Source organism: Leucoraja erinacea, chromosome 1 (genome assembly GCF_028641065.1).
Source record: "Leucoraja erinacea ecotype New England chromosome 1, Leri_hhj_1, whole genome shotgun sequence".
Taxonomy (NCBI): domain Eukaryota; kingdom Metazoa; phylum Chordata; class Chondrichthyes; order Rajiformes; family Rajidae; genus Leucoraja; species Leucoraja erinaceus.
Genome location: NC_073377.1, coordinates 115,005,457 through 115,031,472, shown reverse-complemented (window position 1 = coordinate 115,031,472; position 26,016 = coordinate 115,005,457). Strand labels below are relative to the sequence as shown.

Sequence of the window (26,016 nt, the reverse complement as noted above, 5' to 3'; positions counted from 1 at the left end):
TTAGTTAGTTACCCAATTGTAACTAATTTCAAACTTCAATTACTAGATCTAAACATCTATCCATTTCTTAATAAATGATTAACATTTTTAAATAGCCTAAGTGTCCAAATAATATTCACAAATAATTCACAATAAAACATGATTTTTAAATCTCATTTACATCAATTTATAGGCCAAATGGAAGGAATTTAGTGTTCAATTGCTGTAAATTAAAGTCAATTTAAATCAGCTTTCTAGTGGGTTCCTGTGGAACGCGCTGGTTTGGAACGTTCACATTGCGCTGGATTTGTGCCCCCAAATGCCCAGAAAAATACTGCGGGATATAAAGAGCCCAAAATGAACTATTCGCTATAGAAAACTTTATATACAGGGTTCTTAAGAAGCCCCTTTTAATGTAAAAATAAGGTACATACCTTTAATTGTTTGCTTTATAAAACCCTGGGGCTGTGAGAGATCGCGGGTTTAGAGGGTGATTTTTAAACTACTATAACTATTATACAAGGCCATAAAAACTAATAATACCTTTTGGAACGGGGTCTTTCAGCGATTTTCTGTTAATAATTTACTAGGCTGAACATTTTCGATTGCAACAGCCTAGTAAAAATCGCGTTTTAAACCCGCCCCCTCTAAACAGCGCCAAAATCACACATATGGGGCTGGGACAGATTCTCAACGACGATTCAGATAGGTTTTGTAACATACCTACTATTTCATCATTACAGGATTTCAAACACATTTCATTGATTATAAAGAACATCCTTAAAGAATGTGAAATATGTTATCTTGATTGAATTGATTAAAATATACAGCATCGAAACAGGCCCTTTGACCCACAGAGTCCACGCTGACCAACAATCACCTGTTAACCCTAATTGTATGTTATCCCATTTGCGCGCCAATGCATTAGGGGCAACTTCGAAAGGCCAATTAACCCACAAACCCGCATAGAAACGGGCCCTATGGCCGTCGGAATCTGCGCTGACCAATGATTACCCATACACAAGTTCTACCCTACACACTAGGGACAATTTACACAAGCCAATTAACCTACAAACCTGCACATCTTTGGAATGTGGCTGGAAAACGGAGAACCCGGAGAAAACCCACATGGTCACAGGGAGAATGTACAAACTCTGGATGAAACTGGAACACCTGGAGGTAATTTGGTCACAGGGAGTGCATGCAAACTCTACAGAGACAGTACCCAAGGTCAGAATCTAAGTCAGGTCTCTGAATGCACATCTTTCTGTTTGTATGGTCAAGGTGTCAGAGATTTTACCCTAGTACAGCCTAGATTTAGTTTTAACAATGAACCACCTTGTTTCCTCACTAAAATAATTGGTTCTACATAACTTGTTGAATTACTCTATGTAAGATCACATGTAGTTAATCTCGGTTGAGCAACTGGATGAGGGGGTAGGTTGGGTCTTTTATTAAAAACCAGAAGAGCAGACAAGCCCTTTGAGCGATGATCACAATAGAGCTATGCCCCCTTTTGGAAGTAGTTGAACCCATCTTAACACCAAGATATTTTCAGAGCTCAAGGAGGTACTTACAGAGGAATAGTTTCTTCTCGTCCAAAGTCATTTCATGGAAAACCTTCCAGAATATCTTGATGGTTGGGTGTGATATGTGGTATCCTTGATAGGTTGTAATCTGTGGAAAACATCATTAGTGTTTATAGACCCACAAATGGGAGGGAGACTAATGGCAAAAGCCTTTAATTTAGCTAAGTGCTGCTAACATTGTTCCCGATGTTGGGGAAGTCCAGGACAAGGGGTCACAGCTTAAGGATAAGGGGGAAATCCTTTAAAACTGAGATGAGAAAACCTTGTTTCACACAGAGAGTGGTGAATCTCTGGAACTCTGTCAAAGAGGGTAGTTGAGGCCAGTTCATTGGCTATATTTAAGAGGGAGTTAGATGTGGCCCTTGTGGCTAAAGGGATCAGAGGGTATGGAGAGAGGGCAGGTACGGGATACTGAGTTGAATGATCAGCCATGATAATATTGAATGGCGGTGCAGGCTCGAAGGGCCGAATGGCCTACTCCTGCACCTAATTTCTATGTTTCTATGTAACTGGCTACCAAATGAAAAATTGAGACTGAGCTAATCAAGGGGAAATTTATTCAGATCTTCAATGATTTGGACAGAGGCATCAAAAAATAGGAGGGCGTAGGCTTAAAGTGAGAGGAAGGAGTTTTAAAGGGGATCTGAGACGCAAGTTTTTTTCCCGCACAGCTAGAGGTTGATATATAGAATGTGCTGCCAGAGGAAGCGGTGGAACTACAAACTGTAGATCAAACAGTATTGCCGATTTGATCGGTGTCTGGTTTTGCTGCTGATGACCTGATCCATAATCCATGTCAGGTTTTCCACACCACCACCTTGTGGCATGCGGGCACCAATGCTTTTTAGTTTTACTAAATCCCACTTAGGCGATTTTTCAGCAGACTGTTTGTGGCACTCGCGTGAAAAACCGGGAACTGGAACGGAACTGTCAGAGTGGAGCACACACACACACAAACACATCGCAAAGGCGGGGCCAGGGAAAGCGGGGTATTAGTGGAAACTCTACTGTGTTTATGGAATTAAACAATACTGAAGACACTTTTGGTGTGTAAATTGTTCATTGTGCATTGAAATAGGTTTCTCTGTGCTTCATAAGAAGTTCCTCTGATGCATCAATCAATCAAGATTTATTCATCACATACATAATAAAGTGCAGTGAATTGTGATCACAGTGCCATTCGTGGGAACATGATGTGTACAAGATGGCTGCCATTTTTCCCAGTGCAACAATACTGAATAGCAATAAAGATTTTCAAACCTGCTCCAGAATTTTCCAGTCATAATCATTACTTCCAATCAACACGTCCCTCAGCTCTTGAGGATGGAAGTATTTCATCAAATTTTCATCCAAAATCTGAAAGAATCCTCTTCTAAATTCATCAAAGGGTTTTTGGATTGAAGTTTTGAATATGTAATCCATGCAGGCTTCTACAAATATCTCCCTTTGATAACAAAGATGACAACATTTCTCATTTTGATTACATAGATTCCAAAACATTTCTGATTACAAAATGTAACATGCGACAAAATGTTCAATGCAAAGACACTTAGTAACAAGGAGCTGTATATGCTGGTTTACCAAAGAAAGACACAAAGTGTTGGAGTTACTCTGATTCCACCACCATTTTTTGGTTGATATTCTCCCACAATATCCTTCTAGCATCACCTTGTAACATTAAACACACAAGATAATTGAAAGCTTTTGTCATTCATCTCGCCACTTCCAAAGTTGTCCACTCAGCTTTGCGCGATTTTGTGATCTGATGAATTAGTCTTAATAGGCTTTGGTGGGATAAATCCACAGACTTTACTTCCTGCCTCAATCCTGGGAATTGATTTAATTGACTGAAAGATACAGCATGGAAACAGGCTCTTCAGCCCTCCATGTCCATGCTGACCATTGATCACTCATTCACACTAGTTCTATGTTATCCCGCTTTCTCATTGACTCCCTCCACACTCGGGTTAATTTACAATTAACCTACAAAGCCATACTTTGGAGCAGTGAACGCAAGAAGCTAGCTGGCTAATTGACGTTAGCTCGTTGGTCCGGTGTGTGTGTGTGTGTGTGCGTGTGGTAGTGGCAGCGCCCGCACAAACACATCACGAAAGTACTGAACTATACAGCAGCAATTAACCGTCAATCGATACCCGATGTACTTAAAACGAAACAAAACACTCTCGCAACTCACGTAACGTAACGAAGAGACAACATTCAAAGCTACTCTCTGCACCGACCGGTCAACCGCACAAGCAGTGACCCGGAAGTGATGTCACGTTAAGGCTCTAAAATCCAGTTGACTGTTGCTTCAGTGTTGAATTATAACTCACCGGTTCTTGATAGTCAAAGGTTCGGTTTTGCCATTTGGAATTACTTCAACACATTGCTCTTCCCAGGGCATCTACAAAAAAGAAAAAGATCCTGTTAATAATTGTGTTTGGGTCTAAGTTTACTTAATGGTAATAGCTAACAGTAAGTGATTACAAAAGTGTAAATGAACCATTTTAAGGATGATTACATTTTAAGTTTGGGACAGGAACAGTAATTCTTGGGGATATGCGTCCATAAACAATGATTAGGATGTGGCTTGATTTCATTCAGGGTGACCAAGCCTTGAAAAGATGTTGCGTGTCCCAAATTGTATCAATATTGGAGATACGTTCAGGCGGAGATCAAGCTAATCTTGGGGGTGGATCTACCTCTGGAGCCAGCATTCTTCATACTAGGACAGACTACAGAAAATATAGATACCAAAAATCAGACATATTTACTTGGGGTGTTGCTGTTGATTGCAAAGTAGATGATTACAGTGTCATGCAGAAATGTAAAGGCACCAAATGTTCAACAGTGGAGGGAAAGACTGAAAAGTGTATATTTGATGGAAAGCATAACAGCTAAACTCCAGTTAAGGACTGATGCTTTCAACATTATGTGGACACCGATATTACTACAACTGACAAGAATGATTAAGGACACGATTTCTCCATAGCCCCAGTGGAGGGGAAGAGTTCGACTGGTATTGTGTACGTGTATTTGGAATCATATGTACAGACATGATTGTGACTGTGTATAAGTGCATACATAGTGGTGATCAATGAGAAAATAAGTTCTTCAAGTTGCATACAAGTGTCTGGTTTAACATAACGGGTGATTATATATTAAGTAACATTAAATATGATGAGCTTGCTTGGGTGCCTGTGAACGTGATGCTTCTGCGACAGAACTCGAGGATGATCTGGTGATGCTGACAGCTGCTGTGTGATTTGTATATTTTGTTTGTACGTGTACTTTGTCTTGTTAATAAATGTTGAGAGCAAAAAAAAGAGAAAAGATGTTGAGGACACACTGGGCAGCCACAGTGACGCAGTGGTAGAGCTGCTGCCTCACAAACCCAGAGACCCGGTCACGGGAAGCATGATGGCACAGCGGTAGAGATACAGCCTTACAGCACCTGAGATCCGGCTTTGATCCTGATTATGGGTAGATAGATATGCCATTTATTGTCACTATACATGTACAGTGAAACTGAAAGCTGCTCGTACTCAGTGCATACATACAATTTAGCACAACAAACAAGAAACAGAAAAAAAAACAGAAGGGAGATGGGGGGGGGGGGGGGAACATATATACATATATCATATATACATATATACAGATGGAAGTCCGTGTTGGGCGGTGTAGTCAGTGCATGTGTGAATTTGAATTTATGGTAGATATAATTCTCGGAAAGCAACTATTCCTGAGTCTGTTTGTCCTGGATTTGATGCACCTATAGCGCCTTCCAGAGGGCAGCAGGTCGAACAGTCCAAACGCAGGATGGGAGCTGTCTTTGATGATCTTCTTTGCCCTGCTAAGGCAGCGGGAGGTGTAGATGTCCATCAGGGAGGGGAGAGGGCAGCCAATGATCCTCTGCGCTGTCCTGGTTACCCTCTGAAGCCTCTCCCTGTCTGCCATGGTGCAGCTGCCATACCATGCTGTAATGCAGTATGTCAGCAGGCTCTCGATGGACGAGCGGTAGAAGGTCAGCAGCAGGTTAGAGTCCAGGTTGTGCTTCCTGAGGACCCTCAGGAAGTGCAGCCGCTGCTGAGCCTTCTTGATGACCGCTGTCGTGTTGTCCGTCCAGGAGATGTCGGCAGCGATATGGACACCGAGAAACCGGAAGGTGTTGACCCTCTCCACACACTCGCCGTTGATGTGTAGGGGGGCTAAGTCGGTGCTGTGCCTCCTGAAGTCGACAATGAGCTCTTTTGTTTTCCTGGTGTTCAGAGCCAGATTGTTTTCTGAGCACCAGGTTGTCAACTTCAGGACTTCCTCTCTGTAGGCTGCCTCGTCTCCCTTCGAAATAAGTCCGACCACAGTAGTGTCGTCAGCAAATTTGACGATGCGGTTGTTGTTGTGGGCCGGACTACAGTCGTAGGTGTAGAGACAGTATAAGAGGGGGCTTAGCACACAGCCCTGTGGGGAACCGGTACTCAACCTGCGAGTGGAGGAGAGGTGGGGGCCGAGTCTCACAGTCTGGGGCCGGTTGGTGAGGAAATCCTTTATCCAGGCACATGTGACAGTGGGGAGGCCGAGAGTGACCAGTTTACCAATGAGAATGTCCGGAATGATTGTATTAAAGGCTGAACTAAAATCCACAAAGAGCATCCGGACGTAGCTCTGCCCCTGCTCCAGATGGCTCAGCACAGAGTGGAGAGCTACGGTGATGGCGTCTTCTGTGGATCTGTTTTGGCGATAGGCGAATTGGTGGGGGTCGAGGTCTGGTGGTAGATAGTCCTTGATGTGCTGGAGGACCAACCTCTCGAAGCACTTCGTGATTACCGGAGTGAGGGCCACAGGACGGTAGTCATTAAGGCTGGTGATGGTAGACTTCTTCGGCACAGGGACGATTGTGGCGGATTTTAGGCAGGACGGAATAACTGCCTGGGCCAGGGAGAGGTTGAAAATTCTGGTGAAGATGGCAGTGAGCTGGTGGGCGCTTGTGCTTGTCTGTAAGGAGTTTGTACTTGCTTGGGTTTTCTCCAAGATCTTCAATTTCCTCTTACACTCCAAAGACGTACAGGTTTGAAGGTTAATTGGCTTGGTATAAATGTATACTTGTCCCTAGTGTGTTTAGAGTAGTGTTAATGTGCAGGGATCGCTGGTGGGCACGGACTAGGTGGGCCGAAGGGCCTGTTTCCGCGCTGTATCTCTAAACTAAACTAAATCCAGGTTCAATCCTGACCTTGGGTGTTGTCTGTGTGGAGTTTACACGTTCTCCCTGTGACCTCATGGGTTTCCTCTGGGTGCTCCGGATTCCTCCCATATCCCAAAGACGTATGCATTTGCAGGTGAATTGCTCTCTGTAAATTGCTCCTAGTATGTAGCAAGCAGTTGCAAAAGCAGGGTAACATAGATACATCCAGTGGCACAGTGGGGCACCAGAGTTGTTGCTTCACAGTGCCAGAGACCCGGGTTCAACACTGACTACAGTTTGTATGTTCTTCCTATGACCGTGTGGGTTTCCTCCCACACTCCAAAGACTTACAGGCTTGTAGGTTGATTGGCTTTGGCAAAATTGCTAATTGTCCCTAGTGTGTAGGATAGGACTAGTGTACGGGGATCGCTAGTCGGTGCGATCTTTCCGCTCTGTAGGGAGGGGGGGGGGAACAGGAGGGGAGAGCATTGAAAGTCAGGACAGTGGGAGAAATGGGTGCGCGTCAAGTTTGGACACAGAGGGTGGAAAAGGTAGTGGAGGGGGGTTATTACCTAAAATTTGACAATTCAATGTACATATCCCAATTCCTCCGTCTACACCGTATCTGCGCCCAAGGTGTTCCCTACCAGGACATCCGAGATGTCTCATTGTTTAGGGAACATGGGCCTCACTACGGTCTCCTCGATATCCCGCAGCTCCGTTCTTGCTCCCCTTCCACCAGTCATAACAGGGACAGACCCCCCCCTAGTCCTCACCTTCTACCCCATCAGCCATCGCATACAGCACATAATCCTCCAACATTTTTGCCACCTCAACTGGATCCCACCACTGGCCACATTTTCCCGTCTCCACCTCTTTCCGCTTTCTGCAGAGACCGTTCCCTCTACAACTCCCTGGTCAACTCGTCCCTTCCCACCAAACCACCCCTTCCCCAGGTACTTTCCCTTGCAACCGCAGGAGATGCAACACCTGTCCCTATACCTCAACAGTCGACTCCGTTAAAGGACCACGACGGTCTAATCAGGTGAGACAGAGACAGAGGTTCATTTACACCTCCTCCAAACTCACCTACTTATCCGCTGTTCCAGGTGTGGACTCCTGTATATCGGCGAGACCAAGCGCAGGCTCAGTCCACCTGAACCTACCTGATCTCTCAGTTGCTGGACACTTTAACTCCCCCTCCCATTCCCACACTGACCTTTCTGTCCTGGGCCTCCTCCAATGTCAGAGTGAGGCACAGTGCAAATTGGAGGGCAGCACCTCATATTTCGCTTGGGCAGCTTATACCCCAATGGTATGAATATTGAGTTCTCGAACTTCAAGTAACCTTTGCTTTCCATCTCTCTCCTTCCCTCCCCCTTCCCAGTTTTCCAACCAGTCTTACTGTCTCCGACAACATTTTATCTCTGTTTGCTTTGTTGTTAACTTCTCCCAGCTAACAATGACCTATTCTACACTTTCTTATCTATCTACCTCTGTCCTCCCTTACATCAGTCTGCAGAAGGTCTCGATCTGAAACGTCATTCATTCCTTCGCTACTGAGATGCTACCTGTCCCGTGATTATCTAGAGTGTATCAAGGGTTATGGGGAGATGGCAGGAAAGTGGGGTTGAGAGGGAAATATAAATCAGCCATAATTGAATGGTGGAGTAGACTCAATGGGCCAAATGATCCACTCCTGCTCAAGTGAGCCTCATTCTGGAACCCAAATACGTGGCATTAATGGCTGTACAGCATATGGAAATTCTTTTTTCACGATTGTGCATAAGAATTGTAGATCTGCTCCAATACACCATGACTGAAATACATTATCATTTACTCACCGTACAGTCAAGGCCAAGCTCATCGACATCATCATAGTCCAAAATACCTCTCAGATATCTGGAAACAACCAAGAAGGGAAGGAAAACACTTAGTAAATTCAGAGGACCAAAGCTGTTGGGAGAGGTTGGGCAGGATAGGACTTTGTTCCTTGAAGCGCAGGAGGCCGAGTGGTGATCTTATAGAGGTGTATAAGATCATGTGACGAATAGATATGGTGAATGCACAGGGTCTATTACCCAGGGTAGGCGAATCAACATCAAAAGAGATAGGTTTAAGGTGAGAGGGAAAAGATTTAATAAGAACTAGACTAAGTGGGACCCATAGGGTCCCATGTTCACACGGGAGGGCTGGTCCCCCAATGCAGTATGGGTACTGTGGGCTGAAGGGACTGGTTAGTATGGACATTGTGAGCCAAATGGATTCTTGGGGCGGCAGCTCAGTCACTCAAGCCTGATGTGCTGGCAGCTCACTAATGGCTGGCGGGCTAACAGTTGACTCACGGCCATTCTTTGAAATTCCATTTCAAGCAGGGTGTAAGGCAACCAAATTCAAATGCAGTTTCCTACCATTTTAAGCAGGGTGCAAAGCCACCAAATTCAAGTGCAGTTTCTTACCACTTCAAGCAGGGTGCAAGGCCACCGAATGCAAGTGCAGTTTCCGACCACTTCAAGCAGGCTGCAAGGCCACCAAATTCAAGTGCAGTTTCATACCACTTCAAGCAGAGTGCAGGGCAACCAAACTAAAGTGCTGTTTCCTGCCATTTCAAGCAGGGTGCAAGGCCACCAAATTCAAGTGCAGTTTTATACCACTTCAAGCAGGGTGCAAGGCCACCAAATGCTAGTGCAGTTTCATGCCATTTCAAGGAGGGTGCAAGGCCACCAAATGCTAGTGCAGTTTCATGCCATTTCAAGCAGGGTGCAAGGCCACCAAATACAAGTGCAGTTTCATACCATTTCAATCAGGGTGAAACCACCATAAAACCCCTATAAAAACGCACAAAACACCACACTCACAGTTCAGTAGACATTCAGTGTGTTCAGTTGATTCACAGCTCAGACAGTCGTGACCTCTCTCTCCCCCATCTTGCAGAGACTGAGCCACACCTACACTTATGGATTTTATAATCCCTCCCCCTCCAACTGGAAGGGGTGTGGCCTTCATGGCATGATTGACAGGAGGGAGATTCTCAAAAGATTTTTTTTCACACTAACACTTTTATTTTTAATTGATGAGAAGAATCCTCTGAACCTGATGAGTGGTGAGGAGCTGAGTAAGATGGCCAAAAATCACAGCTGTAAGTGGTAGCGTTTTATTTAAAATCAATATTCGACACATTCATTTGTAGGATGTACAAAGTTGAATAAATTTTGGAGTGATATATTTGATATATTTACAAAGCTTTTTAAGTCCACAATAGAACAAAAAAACAGAATGGATTATATTTGGAATAATAGTAGAAGATATCAATTTAAATAAAGACCAAAATGTTTTTTTTAATTATGGGTTAATAATTGGATAGAAATTGATACTTAAATTTTGGAAAAATACAACCATACCAACTGTTAAAATGTGGATTAGGAATATGATGGACATAGCACGCCTTGAAGAAATGAGACTCCGACTAATAGATAAATATGACCAATTCTTAAGGAGTTGGTCTCCTTTCATCGACTTTTTGGAATCATGTGGTGCAGCGGTACCGTAAAGATTGCTGATTTCAGTTCATGCCGCGGATAGATCTACATTTCCGAATAAAGATTTGAAAATTTCTCTTTTAAGTGGCCTTCTCTCCTATTTCTACTTTCTACTTTTTCTTTTTTTTTTATATACACACTTCACGTTTTTCTATTCTCTACCATCTATTTTTCCTCTTTTTCCACTTTCTATTGTTTTCTTTTTCTTGTCTTACTTCCTTTCTCAAAACATAAAAGTAGAGGTTTTACATAGAATGGATTATGGTATGACATAGTTGGCACTTAAAATTAGGTTCCACTGTACTGTTGTGTACTGTATTAACTTCTAATAAAATTTAAAAACTTTTTTTTTTTAAATCAATATTCGTGCAAACAGGAAGTTGTCAAGTTTCCCCCAACAACAGCCATTTTTTTTGTTGCCGTGCAGCCTTTCAAAGCAGTTACCACCACAAACAGCCTTTTTGTTTTGCCGTGCAGCCTTTCAAAGCAGTTACAACCACCAACAACAGCCATTTTTCCCCCAGTGCAGCCATTTAAAAGCAGTTACCACCACCACCAGCCATTTTATTTTTTGCAGTGCAGCCTTTCAAAGTAGTTACCACCATAACAACAGCCAATAGACACTTTTTGCAAGCATTTTAGAAACAATAGACACTTTTTGCAAGCATTTTTGAACCAATAGACACTTTTTGCAAGCATTTTAGAACCAATAGAGACAATTTTTGCAAGCATTTTAGAACCAATAGTCACACTTTTGCAAGCATTTTAGAACCAATAGACACTTTTTGCAAGCTCTAGAACCAATAGAGAAACTTTTTGCAAGCATTTTAGAATCAAATAGAGACACTTTTTGCATGCATTTTAGAACCACATTAAGGGCACTCACAGTTGAGTAGACATGTCCTCCTGAGTGAGGCACACCACTTCCTGATTTTATAATCCCTCCCCCTCCCCCCAGCAGGGGCAGCAGAGAGAATGGCGATTAAAAAAAACCCATTAATATTTCTCTGATTTTTCATCGATGGGAAAATTCCTCTGGTCCATGAAGGCGGAGGGGGTCTCTGAGCGAGGTGTCCAAAAATGATGGCCGTAGGTGGCGGCGTTCTCTCGAAAATTGCAGCACAGTGAGGCAAAAGCGGTCAAGATCAGACTTTTAGTAATATAGATATGCGAGGCAAGATTTTTCACACAGTGGTGGGTGGCGGGTGTATGGAACAAGCTGCCAGAGGAGATTGTTGAGGCACGTACTATAGCAAAATCTAAAAGACAGTAGGAGAGTTAAAATCTGACTTGTGTAAGAGTTCATGCAACGTAACTCTTACACAATTCAGGCAGTGCCTGTGCAAATACCCACTGATATAAGAACACTAGACTAAGTGGGATCCGTTGGGTCCCATGTTCACACGGGAGGGCTGGCCCCCCGACGCAATGTTCCACCTCTCCACCAATTCCAATCTTGGTGGCCAGTTGGGGGGGGGGGGGGGGGGGGGGTCAGTCAGTCCCTCAAGCCTGATGTGCTGGAAGCTCACTCACGGCCATTGGGCTGAAAGTTGACATGGCTATTCCTTGAAATTCTATTTCAAGCAGGGACAAGGCCACCAAATTCGCCCATTTTCCTACCATTTGGCAGGCTGCAAGGCCACCAAATTCAAGTGCAGTTTCTTACCACTTCAAGCAGGGTGCAAGGCCACTAAATTCAGGTGCAGTTTTATACCATTTCAAGCAGGGTGAAACCACCATAAAACCACACAAAACACCAAACTCACAGTTCAGTAGACATTCAGTGTGTTCAATTGATTCACAGCTCAGACAGTCGTAATCTCTCCCTCTCCCATCATGCAGAGACTGAGCCACTCCCACACTTCCGGGTTTTATATCCCCTCCCCCTCACACCGGAAACGGTGTGGCCTTCATGGCATGATTGAGAGGAGAGAGATTCTCAACATTTTTTAAACAATTAATTTACTTTTCATTGATGGGAAGAATCCTCTGCACCTGCTGAGCGGAGGGGGACTGAGTAAGATGGCCAAAAATCACAGCCGTAAGTAGCAATGTTTTATCTAAAATCAATATACAGTGCAAACAGGAAGTTACCCAAAGCACCCAAAACCACCATTTGCAGTAGTGCCTTTTAACTTCAAGCCAAAGCACCCAAACCACCATTTGCAGTAGTGCCTTTTAACTTCAAGCCAAAGCACCCAAACCACATTTGCAGTAGTGCCTTTTAACTTCAAGCCAAAGCACCCAAACCACCATTTGAAGTACTGCTTTTTAACTTCAAGCCAAAGCACCCAATCAACCATTTGCAGGCAGTGCCTTTTAACTTCAAACCAACCATATTTTCATTTTCAAACCACATTAAGGGGACTCACAGTTGAGTAGACATGTGTTCAGTGTTATTCAAAGCTCAGAGAGATGTGGCCCTCTGGCTTCCTCCATCTTGCAGAGACTGAGTGAGGCACACCACCTCCTGGTTTTATAGTCCCTCCCCCTCCCTCAGGCAGGGGAAGCAGAGAGAATGGTGAATTTTTAAAAACATTAATATCTCTCGGATTTTTTATCGATGGGAAAAATCCTCTGGTCCAGGAAGGCGGACGTGTGCTCTGAGCGAGGTGGCCAAAAATGACAGCCATAGGTGGTGGCGTTCTCTAGGAAATCACACTACAGTGGGCCAAAAGCGGTCAAGATCAAACTTTTAGTAATATAGATAGATACCTGTACGCATCAGGATCCATTTCTGATAGATTCTTCAGAGATGGCTTGCTCATCAGTAGCTTCATAAACAGTGCGAGTGGAAAGGGGATATAAACCACACACTTGTTGTACACAACAAGACCACACAATATTCCAAGCAGGAAGTAATTCTTCATGGGGACTTTCACCTAAAATGAAGATGGCAAACGGAAACAAAACACATAACAGTTGATTGCCAATGACACAACGTGGAAAATAGAAACATAGAAAATAGATGCAGGAGCAGGCCATTCGGCCCTTCGAGCCTGCACCGCCATTCAATATGATCATGGAAGATCATCCAACTCAGTATCCTGTACCTGCTTCTCTCCATACCTCCTGATCCCTTTAGCCACAAGGGCCACATCTAACTCCCTCTTAAATATAGCCAATGAATTGGCCTCAACTACCTTCTGTGGCAGAGAATTCCAGAGATTCACCACTCTCTGTGTGAAAAATGTTTTTCTCATCTCGGTCCTAAAGGATTTCCCCTTTATCCTTAAACTGTGACCCCTTGTCCTGGACTTCCCCAACATCGGGAACAATCTTCCTGCATCTAGCCTGTCCAACCCCTTAAGAATTTTATCATTTTCAACAAGATCCCCCCTCAATCTTCTAAATTCTCGCGAGTACAAGCCAAGTCTATCCTGTCTTTCTTCATATGAAAGTCCTGACATCCCAGGAATCAGTCTGGTGAACCTTCTCTGTACTCCCTCTATGGCAAGAATGTCTTTCCTCAGATTTGGAGACCAAAACTGTACACAATACTCCAGGTGTGGTCTCACCAAGACCCTGTACAACTGCGGTAGAACCTCCCTGCTCCTATACTCAAATCCTTTTGCTATGAATGCTAACATACCATTTGCTTTCTTCACTGCCTGCTACACCTGCATGCTTACTTTCAATGACTGGTGTACCATGACACCCAGGTCTCGTTGCAGCTCCCCTTTTCCTAATCGGCCACCATTTAGATAATAGTCTACTTTCCTGTTTTTGCCACCAAATGTGAATAATCTCCCATTTATCTACATTATACTGCATCTGCCATGCATTTGCCCACTCACCCAGCCTATCCAAGTCACCTTGCAACCTCCTAGCATCCTCCTCACAGCTAACACTGCCCCCCAGCTTCGTGTCATCTGCAAACTTGGAGATGTTGCATTCAATTCCCACGTCCAAATCATTAATATATATTGTAAATAGCTGGGGTCCCAGCACTGAGCCTTGCGGTACCCCCACTTGTCACTGCCTGCCATTCTGTAAAGGACCCGTTTACTCCTACTCTTTGCTTCCTGTTTGCCAGCCAGTTCTCTATCCACATCAATACTGAACCCCCAATACCGTGTGCTTTAAGTTTGTACACTAATCTCTTATGTGGGACCTTGCCGAAGCCTTCTGAAAGTCCAGATATAACACATCCACTGGTTCTCCCTTATCCACTCTACTTGTTACATCCTCGAAAAATTCTATGAGATTCGTCAGACATGATTTACCTTTCGTAAATCCATGCTGACTTTGTCCAATGATTTCACCACTTTCCAAATGTGCTGCTATCCCATCTTTAATAACTGACTCTAGCAGTTTCCCCACTACCGATGTTAGACTAACTGGTCTAATTCCCCGTTTTCTCTCTCCCTCCCTTTTTAAAAAGTGGGGTTGCATTAGCTACCCTCCAATCCTCAGGAACTATTCCAGAATCTAAAGAGTTTTGAAAAATTATCATGAATGCATCCACTATTTCTGGGGCTACTTCCTTAAGTGCTCTGTGATGCAGCCTATCCGGCCCTGGGGATTTATCGGCCTTTAATCCATTCAATTTACCTAACACCACTTCCTGGCTAACCTGGATTTCACTCAGTTCCTCCATCTTATTTGACCCGCAATCCCCTGCTATTTCTGGCAGATTATTTATGTCTTCCTTAGGGAAGACGGAACCAAAGTAGTTATTCAATTGGTCTGCCATGTCCTTGTTCCCCATGATCAATTCACCTGTTTCTGACTGCAAGGGACCTACATTTGCTTTAACTAATCTATTTCTCTTCACATATCTATAAAAAACTTTTGCAGTCAGTTTTTATGTTCCCTGCAGTTTTCTTTCATAATCTATTTTCCCTTTCCTAATTAAGTCCTTTGTCCTCCTCTGTTGGGCTCTGAATTTCTTCCAGTCCCCTGGTAGGCTGCTTTTTCTGGCTAATTTGTATGCTTCATCTTTTCTTTTGATACTATCCCTGATTTCCCTTGTTATCCACGGATGCACTACCTTCCCTGATTTATTCTTTTGCCAAACTGGGATGAACAATTGTTGTAGTTCATCCATGCAGTCTTTAAATGCCTTCCATTGCATATCCACCGTCAACCCTTTAAGAATCAATTGCCAGTCAATCTTGGCCAATTCACGTCTCATACACTCAAAAGTTACCTTTCTTTAAGTTCAGAAACCTTGTTTCTGGTTTAACAATGTCACTCTCCATCCTAATGAAGAACTCAACCATATTATGGTCACTCTTGCCCAAGGGGCCACGCACAACAAAACTGCTAACTAACCCTTCCTCATTACTCAATACCAAGTCTAGAATAGCCTGCTCTCTCGTTGGTTCCTCTACATGTTGGTTTAGAAAACTATCCCGCATACATTTCAAGAAATCATCTTCCTCAGCACCCCTGCCAATTTGATTCACCCAAACTATATGTAGATTGAATATTTGACTCTTTAAACACATATTGGTTAGTTTGCATTTTTATAATGCTATTCTCACATTACAATCTTCAACCCAGTTTGCTTGCTTAAAGCAAATCCAATATAGCACCAGAAAGATATTCCAAAGTAGAAAATTAACTACATTGCTGGGGCTATCCTAGAATGAGGAAGATTGTGCATGGGCATTGTTTGAAAGGTTTTTAGATCTAGTCTCTTCCAGCTTCCGGGAGGTTCCATGGAGGTAGACGAGGCAGATACTATCGTAATGTTTAAGAAACATTTAGACAGGTACAGGGATAGGATAGGTTTAGAGGAATATGGCCCAAATGCAGGCAGGTGGGACTTGTGTAGATGGGACATTGCTCAGTGTGGGCAAGTTGGGAATGGTGTTAGTGAGTAGCGCCATAGACAAAGACAATATATTTTTACAAGGTTTGGGTCTAAGTTTAGAGATACAGTGTGGAAACAGGCCCTTTCGCCCACCGAGTCCGCGCCGACCCGCAATTAACCATACACTGTGGACAATTTTTTACAGAAGCCAATTAGCTGACAAACCTCCAAGTCTTTGGCATGTGGGAGGAAACTGGATCATCCGGAGAAAACCCACAGGGTCATAGGGAGAACGTACAAACATCATACAGACGTGGGTCTCTGGCCCTGTGAGGCAACAACTCTACTGCTCAGCCACTGCGTTGCCCAAAGTTTCTTGTTTATCCATGATTTAATCTGGTTGACAGTTTAGACACAACACAGGAGTTGTGGAGGTGTTGTGATCTTATGGAATGTAATACGATCTTTGATGGTACTGAGGAGAAATTGTTGTTTGTGTAAGATCGATCAGTGTGAACTGTTGCACTTTTACTTCATAAATGAACGTACTCACCTGAGAAGGAAACCAAATAGTTCTGAAATTCTGAAAATAAATAAACATCTTTGAATCTGGCTGCACCAGCTCTTGAAAAACAAATTTGAAGAATTCATTTCTCATAGCTCTCGGATCGAGGACACGCTCCCCTTCAAATGTCACCTGCAGAAATGATGCAAATGCACATTAGAAAAATGGTTACAAAGATACTTTAGTTTAGTTTAATTTAGTTTAGAGATAGAGCGTGGAGAAACAGGCCCTTCGGCCCACCGAGTCCACGCTGACCAGCGATTACCCCATCCACTAACACTATCCCACACACACGATGGACAATTTACAATTTTTACCCAAGCCAATTAGCCTACAACCTGTACGTCTTTGGAGTGTGGGAGAAAACCGTAGCACCCGGAGGAAACCCACACAGGTCATGGGGTGAACGTACAAACTCCATACAGACAGCACCCGTGGTTAGGATTGAACCCAGGCCTCTGGCACAGTAAGACAGCAACTACCACTGCACCACCATGCCACCCCTAAATTTAACTTCGTGTCATTTTTTATTTGAAAATCAAGACTATAGATATGTGTGAAACAAAAGGTGATGGAGTAACTCAGTGGGTTATTTCTGGAGCATCTCTGGAGGGCCTGGATAGGCGACCCCTTTTCAGATGCATTCATGCATGAATTGGTTACAATTTCTCCAGAAATGTGAATGTTGTGCCTGAGATCTGATTTCATTGCAAGGGAAGGGATGCCTTGCTCCAATTACACTTTGAATGTGCACAGTGAGGGACACTGGAACTGATTGGGCCAGGTGGGGCAGGACAAAGCCTGGCAGGTCAGAGGTGAACAAAGGTGAAGGGGGGGATTCATAGGCAGATGGCTGGACAAAGGTCAGAGATGAAAATAGAAGGTGTGACAAAAGGATTGAAGAGTAGTGAATCGTGAAGCCAGAGGAAGGAATGGATGTGAGTCCAAGTGGGGACGTGGGAAGGGGTTGGTGGAGAAGAAAGAGGGGTGTAGGGGAGAAACGGTTGGGGGGGGGGGTGGAGAGGTTGCTTAGTTACCCAAAACTAGAGCATTCAATGTTCATACTGTTGGGTTGTTAGCTACCCAAGGGGAATATGGTTCGCCCCGCCCTTACAATCAGTCCAAAGGACTTCAACTGATCGCCAACGATGACAACAACCTTATGACAACATTGAACTGGTGTCAACAGGTGATCGATGGTTGGCGTGGACTCGATGTGCCTGTTTCCATCCTGTATCTCGGAACTAATATGAAGGGTGTTTCGCCTAAAAAAATATTTCTCTCTCTCTCAAGGATGCTGCTTGATTTCCTTAGTCGTTTATCATCAGTCACCTGATAGGTTGTCTTTTACTGACACCACAGTATGTACAGACGTTTTAAAATGAATTAAAATTCTGATGGTGTCTCTGGGGGACGTGACTTCATAGTTAATGTCTTCTAGCTTTGATTGATTGATTGAAAGATACAAAATGGAAACAGGTCTTTCGGCCCACTGAGTCCACATTGACCATCGATCACCCATTCACTAGTTTAATGTTCTCCCACTTTTTTATCTGCTTTTGACACATTAGGGGCATTTCTACAGAGGCCAATTAACCTACAAATCCTCCTTCTGAAGAAGGGACACAACCCAAAACATGCATGGGCCTAACGGAGCAAAATCTTGGTCTTTGCGATGTGGGAAGAAACTGGAGCACTCAGAGGAAATCCACACGGTCACATGGAGAACATGCAAACTCCACAGCACGCAAAGTTATGATCGGACCCGGGTCTCTGGCGCTGTGAAGCAGCAACTCTTTGCCAACTGTACTCCGAGTGTTTTTGTTCAGTAACATAACAATGCTGGTGATTCAGCCAAAACAATTCATGATTCTTAATGTATTAAATAGACATGTTTTACCTCAAGTTCTTTAAGTAGATCGGCATTCGCCACCTTGCTCAATTTTTCAAATGTATCAGCAACTAAGTTTCGGCGATTAACCATCAACTTGAGCACGGTATATCTGGGTGGTTCTGGGCTTCCTGCCAGCAAGCTGCGGTATGTGAAGCAAACATCTTCCAAAATTTTTATCTAAGCAACAGAGGTGGAAAAAGAGATAGATTGCACACATTTTCACAACATTAAATAAAGCATTGAGCATACTGATACTTAAACTACAATTATTAATCCATGCAACTAAGGGGATTAAAAACATTAAAGGCAGGAACCGATGGTAAATCATTGAGAAGTGACGTACTTCAGCGTCATTACTGGATCCTCCACTTTTATATACATACCAGACCCAGCACGGACCCATTGGATCCCCCTCGCCACTCACTCATGCACAAGGCGATGTTCAGTGAAATTGGCGATCCCGGCCCGGCAAGCCTCCCCCAACTGTGCAGGCGCGGTTGACGGGCCCACACTACACAGGTGCAAATGTCGCGTTGTGACGCCTGAGATTCCCGTTGTGACGCGAGTCAAAATGGCAATCTCAAAATGGAAGTGGGCCCGGCAACCCTCCCCCCAACTGGAGGCTTTGGAAAGGGAGCAAAAGAGGTTTGCCTGAATTCTGCCTGGATTAGAGGGTATTAGCTATAAGGAGAGGTTGGGCAGCCTTTAGCCTTAAACCAGCAGTTGGTTTAACTTGGCATCATGCTCAGCACAGACACTGTGGGCTGAAGGGCCTATTCATGTGCTGTACTAATCCATGTCCTATGTTCTATAAACAGGGAGGACAGTTGACGGCAAGAAGATACAGTTGGTTGAAAAAGTGGATGGAATTTTAATACATTTAGATTCAATATAGGATCAACAGCAAAATTCTAAAGACGTGCAGGAACAAAGGGTTCATGTGTGTATGAATCATTGAAACAGGCACGACAAGAGAATCATGATTAAAGCATTTAACATCCTGTGCTTCATAAATTGTCGAAGAAACACTGAGGTGTGGGATGTGAAACAGCGGGAAGAAAGTGAGCAGTGCAGCGAGCAAGACAATATGTGTGCACTGAGGATTAGTCACCAGGACAGGAAGGGGCAGTGTTTAGCGCAATGTGTGGGCAATGAGTGGGGCATTGATGGGATATTGCACACGACAGCAAGGAATATTGATGAGGCAGTGACTGGGGAAATAAAGACTGGGGTCCACCATCACCCATCTTCCTGCATGACTGGTTTATGGAGATTGGCGAGTGCAGAATTTTGTGGTGGTACACAACATTTTTTATAACTAAACTAGGCTAAGTGGGACCCATTGGGTTCCATGTTCACACGGGAGGGCTGGTCCCCCAACACAATATTCCACCTCTCCACCAATTCCAATATTGGTGGCCAGTGGGAGGGCTTTCTGGAGCGCTAGCATGGGTATTGTGGGCTGGAGGGACTGGTTTCCAGATAGCTACTCTGGACATTGGGGGCCAAATGGATTCTTGGGCTGGCAGCTGCCACTCAAGCCTGGTGCGCTGGCAGCTCGCTCGCTCACGGCTGGTGGGCTTGCAGTTGACTCACAGCTATTCCTTGAAATTCCATTTCAGGCAGGGTGCAAGGCAACCAAATTCAAGTGCAGTTTCATACTACTTCAAGCAGAGCGCAAGGCCACCAAAGTCAAGTGCAGTTTCTTTCCACTTCAAGCAGGGCGCAAGGCCACCAAATTGGCATGCAGTTTCATACCACTTCAAGCAGGGTGGGTGCAAGGCCACCCTATTGACATGCAGTTTCATACCACTTCAAGCAGGGTGCAAGGCCACCATATTCAAGTGCAGTTTCATACCACTTCAAGCAGGGTGCAAGGCCACCATATTCAAGTGCAGTTTCATACCATTTCAAGCAGGGCGCACGGACACCAAATTCGTACAGTTTCATACATTTCAAGCAGGGTGCAAGGCCACCAACTTCAAGTGCCGTTTCATACCATTTCAAGTAGGGTGCAAGGCCACCAAAGACAGAGTGTCATGACCTCTCCCTCCCTCATCTTGCAGAGACTGAGCCACGCCCACATTTCTGGATTTTATACTCCCTCCCCCTCACACCAGAAGGGGCGTGGCCTTCATGGCGTGTTTGACAGGAGAGAGAATCTCAACATTTTTTAAACACTAATAATTCTTTTATTTTTCATCGATGGAAAAAATCCTCAGCACCTGATGAGCGGAGGGGGACTGAGTAAGATGGCCAAAAATCACAGCCGTACATGGTGGCAATTTTTCTAAAATCAATGTTCCAACCATTTTCAAACCAACCACATTTTCAAACCAACCACATTTTAATTTTCAAACTTCATTTTCAAACCACATTTTCAAACTTCATTTAAATCACATTAAGGGCAGTCACATGTCAGTAAAACCACACTCAGTTTAGTAGACATGTGTTCAGTGTTGTTCACAGCTCAGACTGAGAGTCGTGACTTCTCCCTCCCTCATTTTGCAGAAACCGAGGCACGCCCACACTTCCGGGTTTTATAGTCCCTCCCCCTCCCAACGGGAAGGGTGTGGCCTTCATGGCGTGATTGACAGGAGAGAGAATCTCAACATTTTATAAACATTATTAAGTCTTTTTTTTTTAATTGATGGGAAAAATACTCTGGCCCTGACAGCTGGAGGGGTACTCTGAGTAAGATGGCCAAAAATCACAGCTGGAAGTGATAGAGTTTTTTTTCTAAAATCAATATACAGTGCAAACAGGAAGTGGTCAAGTTTTGACTTTTAATTACATAGATAGATGACCCTTCACACTTCATAGGAATATAATCAAACAAAATTTGGCACTAATATTTAGGACTGGCTGCATCACTCAGAAGGTGGTGGGTTTATGAAATGAGCTGCCAGGGGAGGTATTTAATGCAGGAACAATAATAACATATAAAAGACTACGTGGGCAAGGACATGGAGAAGAAAGGTTTAGAAAGATATGGACCAAATGTGAGCAAATGGGACTAGCTGAGATGCACATTTTGTTGGGCATGGATGTGCTGGGCCAAACGGCCTGTTTGCGTGCAGTATAACTCTATGGTTGTACTAGTGCTGGTGACCTGACCATAATCTGTACAAAGAGATGTCTTTTGAGGAGCATCTTTGAGGAAGACACGGAGTCAGAGAATCTTAAATCACTTCAAAATCATAGATTTTGCCCCATACCCATTGAGTTCTTTACCTGCATCCTCTTCTGTGAATCATCGTAAAGTATCCGAAGCTTGGCAGTTAGAGCAAGGGTGAATGGATACGAGAAATAAACCCGTTCAATTTCAGGCTTTTCCAGGTAATTGCCATGTAAGGTAAAAAAAAGCAGAAGTATTATTGTGATATCACAGATGGCACTTCCCTGCAAACTAGTAGAAAGCCATTTGGCCCATTGAACGTGTGCTGTGAGGGAGATGCTGTCAGATGGGTCTTAATGGAGAGTCCATGCCATATCTGAACAATCCCATCAAACCCATTTCCCTGTTTCCCTGTAAATGATCCCTCCTTTCGTGCCTTTCAACTGCCAGCATTAGGGGCACTTGACAGTGTTTGACTGACCTGTGAATCAGAATGTTTTTTGGATGTGGGAAAAAACTGGAGTGCCTGGTGGAATCCCACATGCTCCCAGGGAGAACCAGCGAACTGCACACCGACTGCACCAGAGGTCAGGATCAAATGTGGGCTGCTTCAGCAGTGCGGTTTAGGTTTATTACTGTCATGGGTACCATCAGGCAGGAGGTACAGAAGCCTGAAGGGGTGCTTCAGGCTTCTGTGACCACTGCCCAATAGTATGTCAGAAGAAGGCATGAGTTTGCCTCTTCTCATAAGGGCAAACATTTCAGTATCTTAAGTTGCAGGAACAACTACTTTCCTGCAACTATCAGATTCTTGAACTGACCCACATGGCCCTAATCCCATCTTGAAAAGTGAACACTTTGGAACACCTCAAAGGTTCATTTATTGTCACATACACCAATTGGTGTCGTGAAATTCGAGCTGCAGCACATTAATAATCCAACATAACATTATAAAGAAATTTAACATAAAACATAAAATCATCCCCCCACAATGGTTCCCATTGCGAGGGAAGACACAAAATCCAGTCCCCATCCCCTTGTCCACACATAGTCGGGGCTATTGAGGCCTCCACAGTTGCCGCTACGGGGCCCGATGTTCAGGCCCTTCTCGCTGGGTGATGGTGCTCTGGTGTCGGCAGAACCCTCTCGGTGGCTTGGGATACCTGGAATGGCCGCTACCTTACCTCTTGCACCACTATGGACTTTCTTCTAATTATGTTTTTTCTTGCATGACTTGTCTTTTTAGTCTTGTTTAAGAAAGAACTACAGATGCTGGAAAAATTGAAAGCAGACAAAAATGCTGGAGAAACTCAACGGGTGAGGCAGCATCTCTGGAGCGAAGGAATGGGCGACGTTTTGGATGAAGAAGGGTCTCAACCCGAAATGTCGCCTATTCCTTCGCTCCATAGATGCTGCCTCACCCGTTGAGTTTCTCCAGCATTTTTGTCTACCTTGTCTTTTTAATCTTCTTTCTTTGAGAAATGTTGTGTGTATTATATGCACATTGTGTTTTTGTGGGTTGATCCGAGTCTATGTGCCTATGTTACCGCTCAGGGCAAGATTTTTTATTGCACCTGTACCTCACCGCACTCGTGTGCATGACAAATAAAGCATCAAAAGTAAGACGGCAGCATGATAGTACCACAGCGCAGCGGCAGAGAAATTGCCAGCAATAATTATGAAGCAAGCACAAACTTGTCTTAATTCAGAGACTAGCAGCTCACAGGATGTTGTTCAAAACTTACCGGTGAGTCTCCTACAAATGGAAACAGGGCCTCTGAAGTGATGTAGAATTTGCTCACTGGAATGTCATGTTCTGACTTGCTATTTGCCTAAGGTGAAATACAGACAAAATTAAAATTGTGACACCTGTTTTATGCTTTAGCTGGTGTCTAAAATTATACACTCTGCTCTATTTAGGGACGGCACAGTGGTGCAGCAGTAATGTTGCACCCTTACAGTGCCAGAGACCCACCTTCGATCCTTACTCCGGGTGCTGGCTGTATGAATTTTTATGTTTCCTTCGCGTGCTCCAGTTTCCCCCCACACTCCAAAGACGTGCAAGTTTGTAGGTTAATTAGCTTCGGTAAATATTATAAATTATTCCTAGTTTGTAGGTTAGTTCTGGTGTGTGAGGGTGATCGCTGGTCGCTGCAGACTCGGTGGGATGAAGGGCCAGCTTCCACATTGTATCTCTAAAATCGAAAGTTTTGCTCTATTTGTAAACCGGTTTTTATGACACTTACTTCGTAAATCAACTCCAGTACGTGTAGAATCTCTTTTATAACAATTGGACATTGGTCAAACTGGACGTGCGGATTTAACACACGTAATACATGAAGCTGTTTATTCAGGTTGGTCAACAGAGTCTTAATCATCTGGACAAGTTCGTTCAGGGTTGATGATTTCAGGGTCGACCAGTATTTTCCTAATGGTTAAAAAGAAAACACATTGTAATGGCAAATTTCCGTTTCTTCTAGTGTCCTCGTTCCTATTACCATTACTTCACACGTAAGTAGAAGTGATCTTACGCAGACCAAATAGAACAGATCTTCCAGTTGTGTATTACAGTTCAATATTGGTTGTTTATTGAAGTAGTTGTACTTACAAAGAGATGAACGTACCAGGTTTTCGTTATTCTGCATACAAGTTGTAGCTGGCTGTTCTCCACGGTCTGGTGAGAACTGTATCCCTCCCTCCCTGTGTCTGTCACTACCTGTCCCCTATGCCCATTATATATGCCACTCTGTGCATCTAATGACCACCTCCAAGTGTCCAAAATAATACTGTAAGATATATCTAGACAAACTAATATGGCTCCTACACACATGATTGGCTACTCTCAAATTAATAAGGCTGGGAATATTCACAGAATATGCATACAATTATTATTATTAGTATCATTGACAGGAACATTCTTCTATACCACTCCTGCAAGGGTTGAATCTCAAACTTTCAATAATTACATAATTCTTCAGGGCATCACTGGTAGGTCAGCATTTAATACCCATTTCTTCAGGAAGAGATAGTGATCCACATCATTGAGTTCTCCAATTTTAATTAACAACCCCCCTTCCATCTCTCTCTTTCCTATTCCCCCATCCCGTGCAAAACCGTTACTGCCACTCTTTCCTCCTCTCTCTCTCCTCACCGTCCCGTTCCATTGCACAAGTCCCAAAACTGTTGAAGGTGCTTTATTTATTAAATACATTTAATGTACCTACTGTAAGATATATCTAGATATTTGAGAATATGTGCATACACACATAATGGCACTCATATAATAAGGCTGGTGGGAATATGTTGACATTTAACTGTCACAGCGAGCGCCTTCCACAAGCTCATTGCCAAGACCCTCTGCTGGCATCTCTTCACTGCCACGAGTCCAATACCCATCACTATGCACTAAGGCCCACACAAGCACAAACTAAAGTAACCACCATCCGGAGAGCATGAACCGTTATTACCATGTATCCTGTTGGGCCAGGTTGTGATCAGATTAAAATTATTAACCATCCTTATGCCACTACTTTCATAAAATGTAAAAGTAAAGTATCGATCAGTGTTACCTTCAACTTGGTGATACTTTTATGCGACTGTCGTCGTCATTGACTGACCGGATTTGAACATTTCGCAATCCGGGCGACAAAAAAAAACACATTTCTGATCACACCGCAACTTTTTCGGTGACCTGATACATCATCAATGATGTTTGTTCACTTGGCGTAGCCTACAGACATGGACTCAATTAAAGAGTTGTGATCACAGTTTTACTGCTTTAGCCCTTCATTAATTATACTCACTGCTCTATGGTAGGACAACGTGGTATTGAAGCAGTAATGTTGCACCCTTCAACAGTGCAGAGCCTCGATCCTTACTCCAAACTGGCTGTAATTTTCTTACGTTTCCTTCGCCCTCTGCTCCAGTTTCCCCCACACAAAGACGTGCCTTTCATTTGTATGCAGCTTCGGTAAATATCATAAATTATTCCTAGTTTTTATGGTTAGTTCTGGTGTGTGCTTTCCTGATCGCTGGTCGCTAGACTGAGGAAGGGTCCTGACTTCTTCCACATAAACCCATCTACAATCGAAAGTTTTGCTCTATTTGTTAAACCGGTTTTGTATGACACTTACTTCGTAAATCAACTCCAGTACTTGTGAATCCTTGGACTATAACAATGGACATTGGTCAAACTGGATTGCGGATTTAACACACTGTATGGTAGCACCTGTTTATTCAGGTTGGTCAAAGAGTCTTAATCATCTGGACAAGTCGTTCAGGGTGTGCATTTCAGGGTCACCTGGGTTTTCCAGAATGGTTAAAAAGAAAACTCACAAGTAATGCAAATTTCATTTCTTCTAGTAGTCCTCGTTCCTATTACCTCTGGTACAA

The 26,016-nt window shown here is 43.7% G+C and overlaps 1 protein-coding gene across 1 annotated transcript in view; it reads right to left on the bottom strand.

Annotated features, from left to right (window-relative positions):
- The window catches only part of LOC129700905 (probable E3 ubiquitin-protein ligase HERC4), a 72,960-nt gene that overhangs the window by 8,601 nt on the left and 38,343 nt on the right, over nt 1–26,016 (bottom strand). Inside the window, 10 exon segments of the mRNA XM_055641714.1 lie at nt 1,557–1,656; nt 2,829–3,012; nt 3,902–3,972; nt 8,592–8,649; nt 13,002–13,168; nt 16,601–16,744; nt 18,513–18,683; nt 21,741–21,836; nt 23,370–23,456; nt 23,871–24,052. Of these exon segments, the coding sequence (XP_055497689.1) occupies nt 1,557–1,656; nt 2,829–3,012; nt 3,902–3,972; nt 8,592–8,649; nt 13,002–13,168; nt 16,601–16,744; nt 18,513–18,683; nt 21,741–21,836; nt 23,370–23,456; nt 23,871–24,052 (1,260 nt within the window).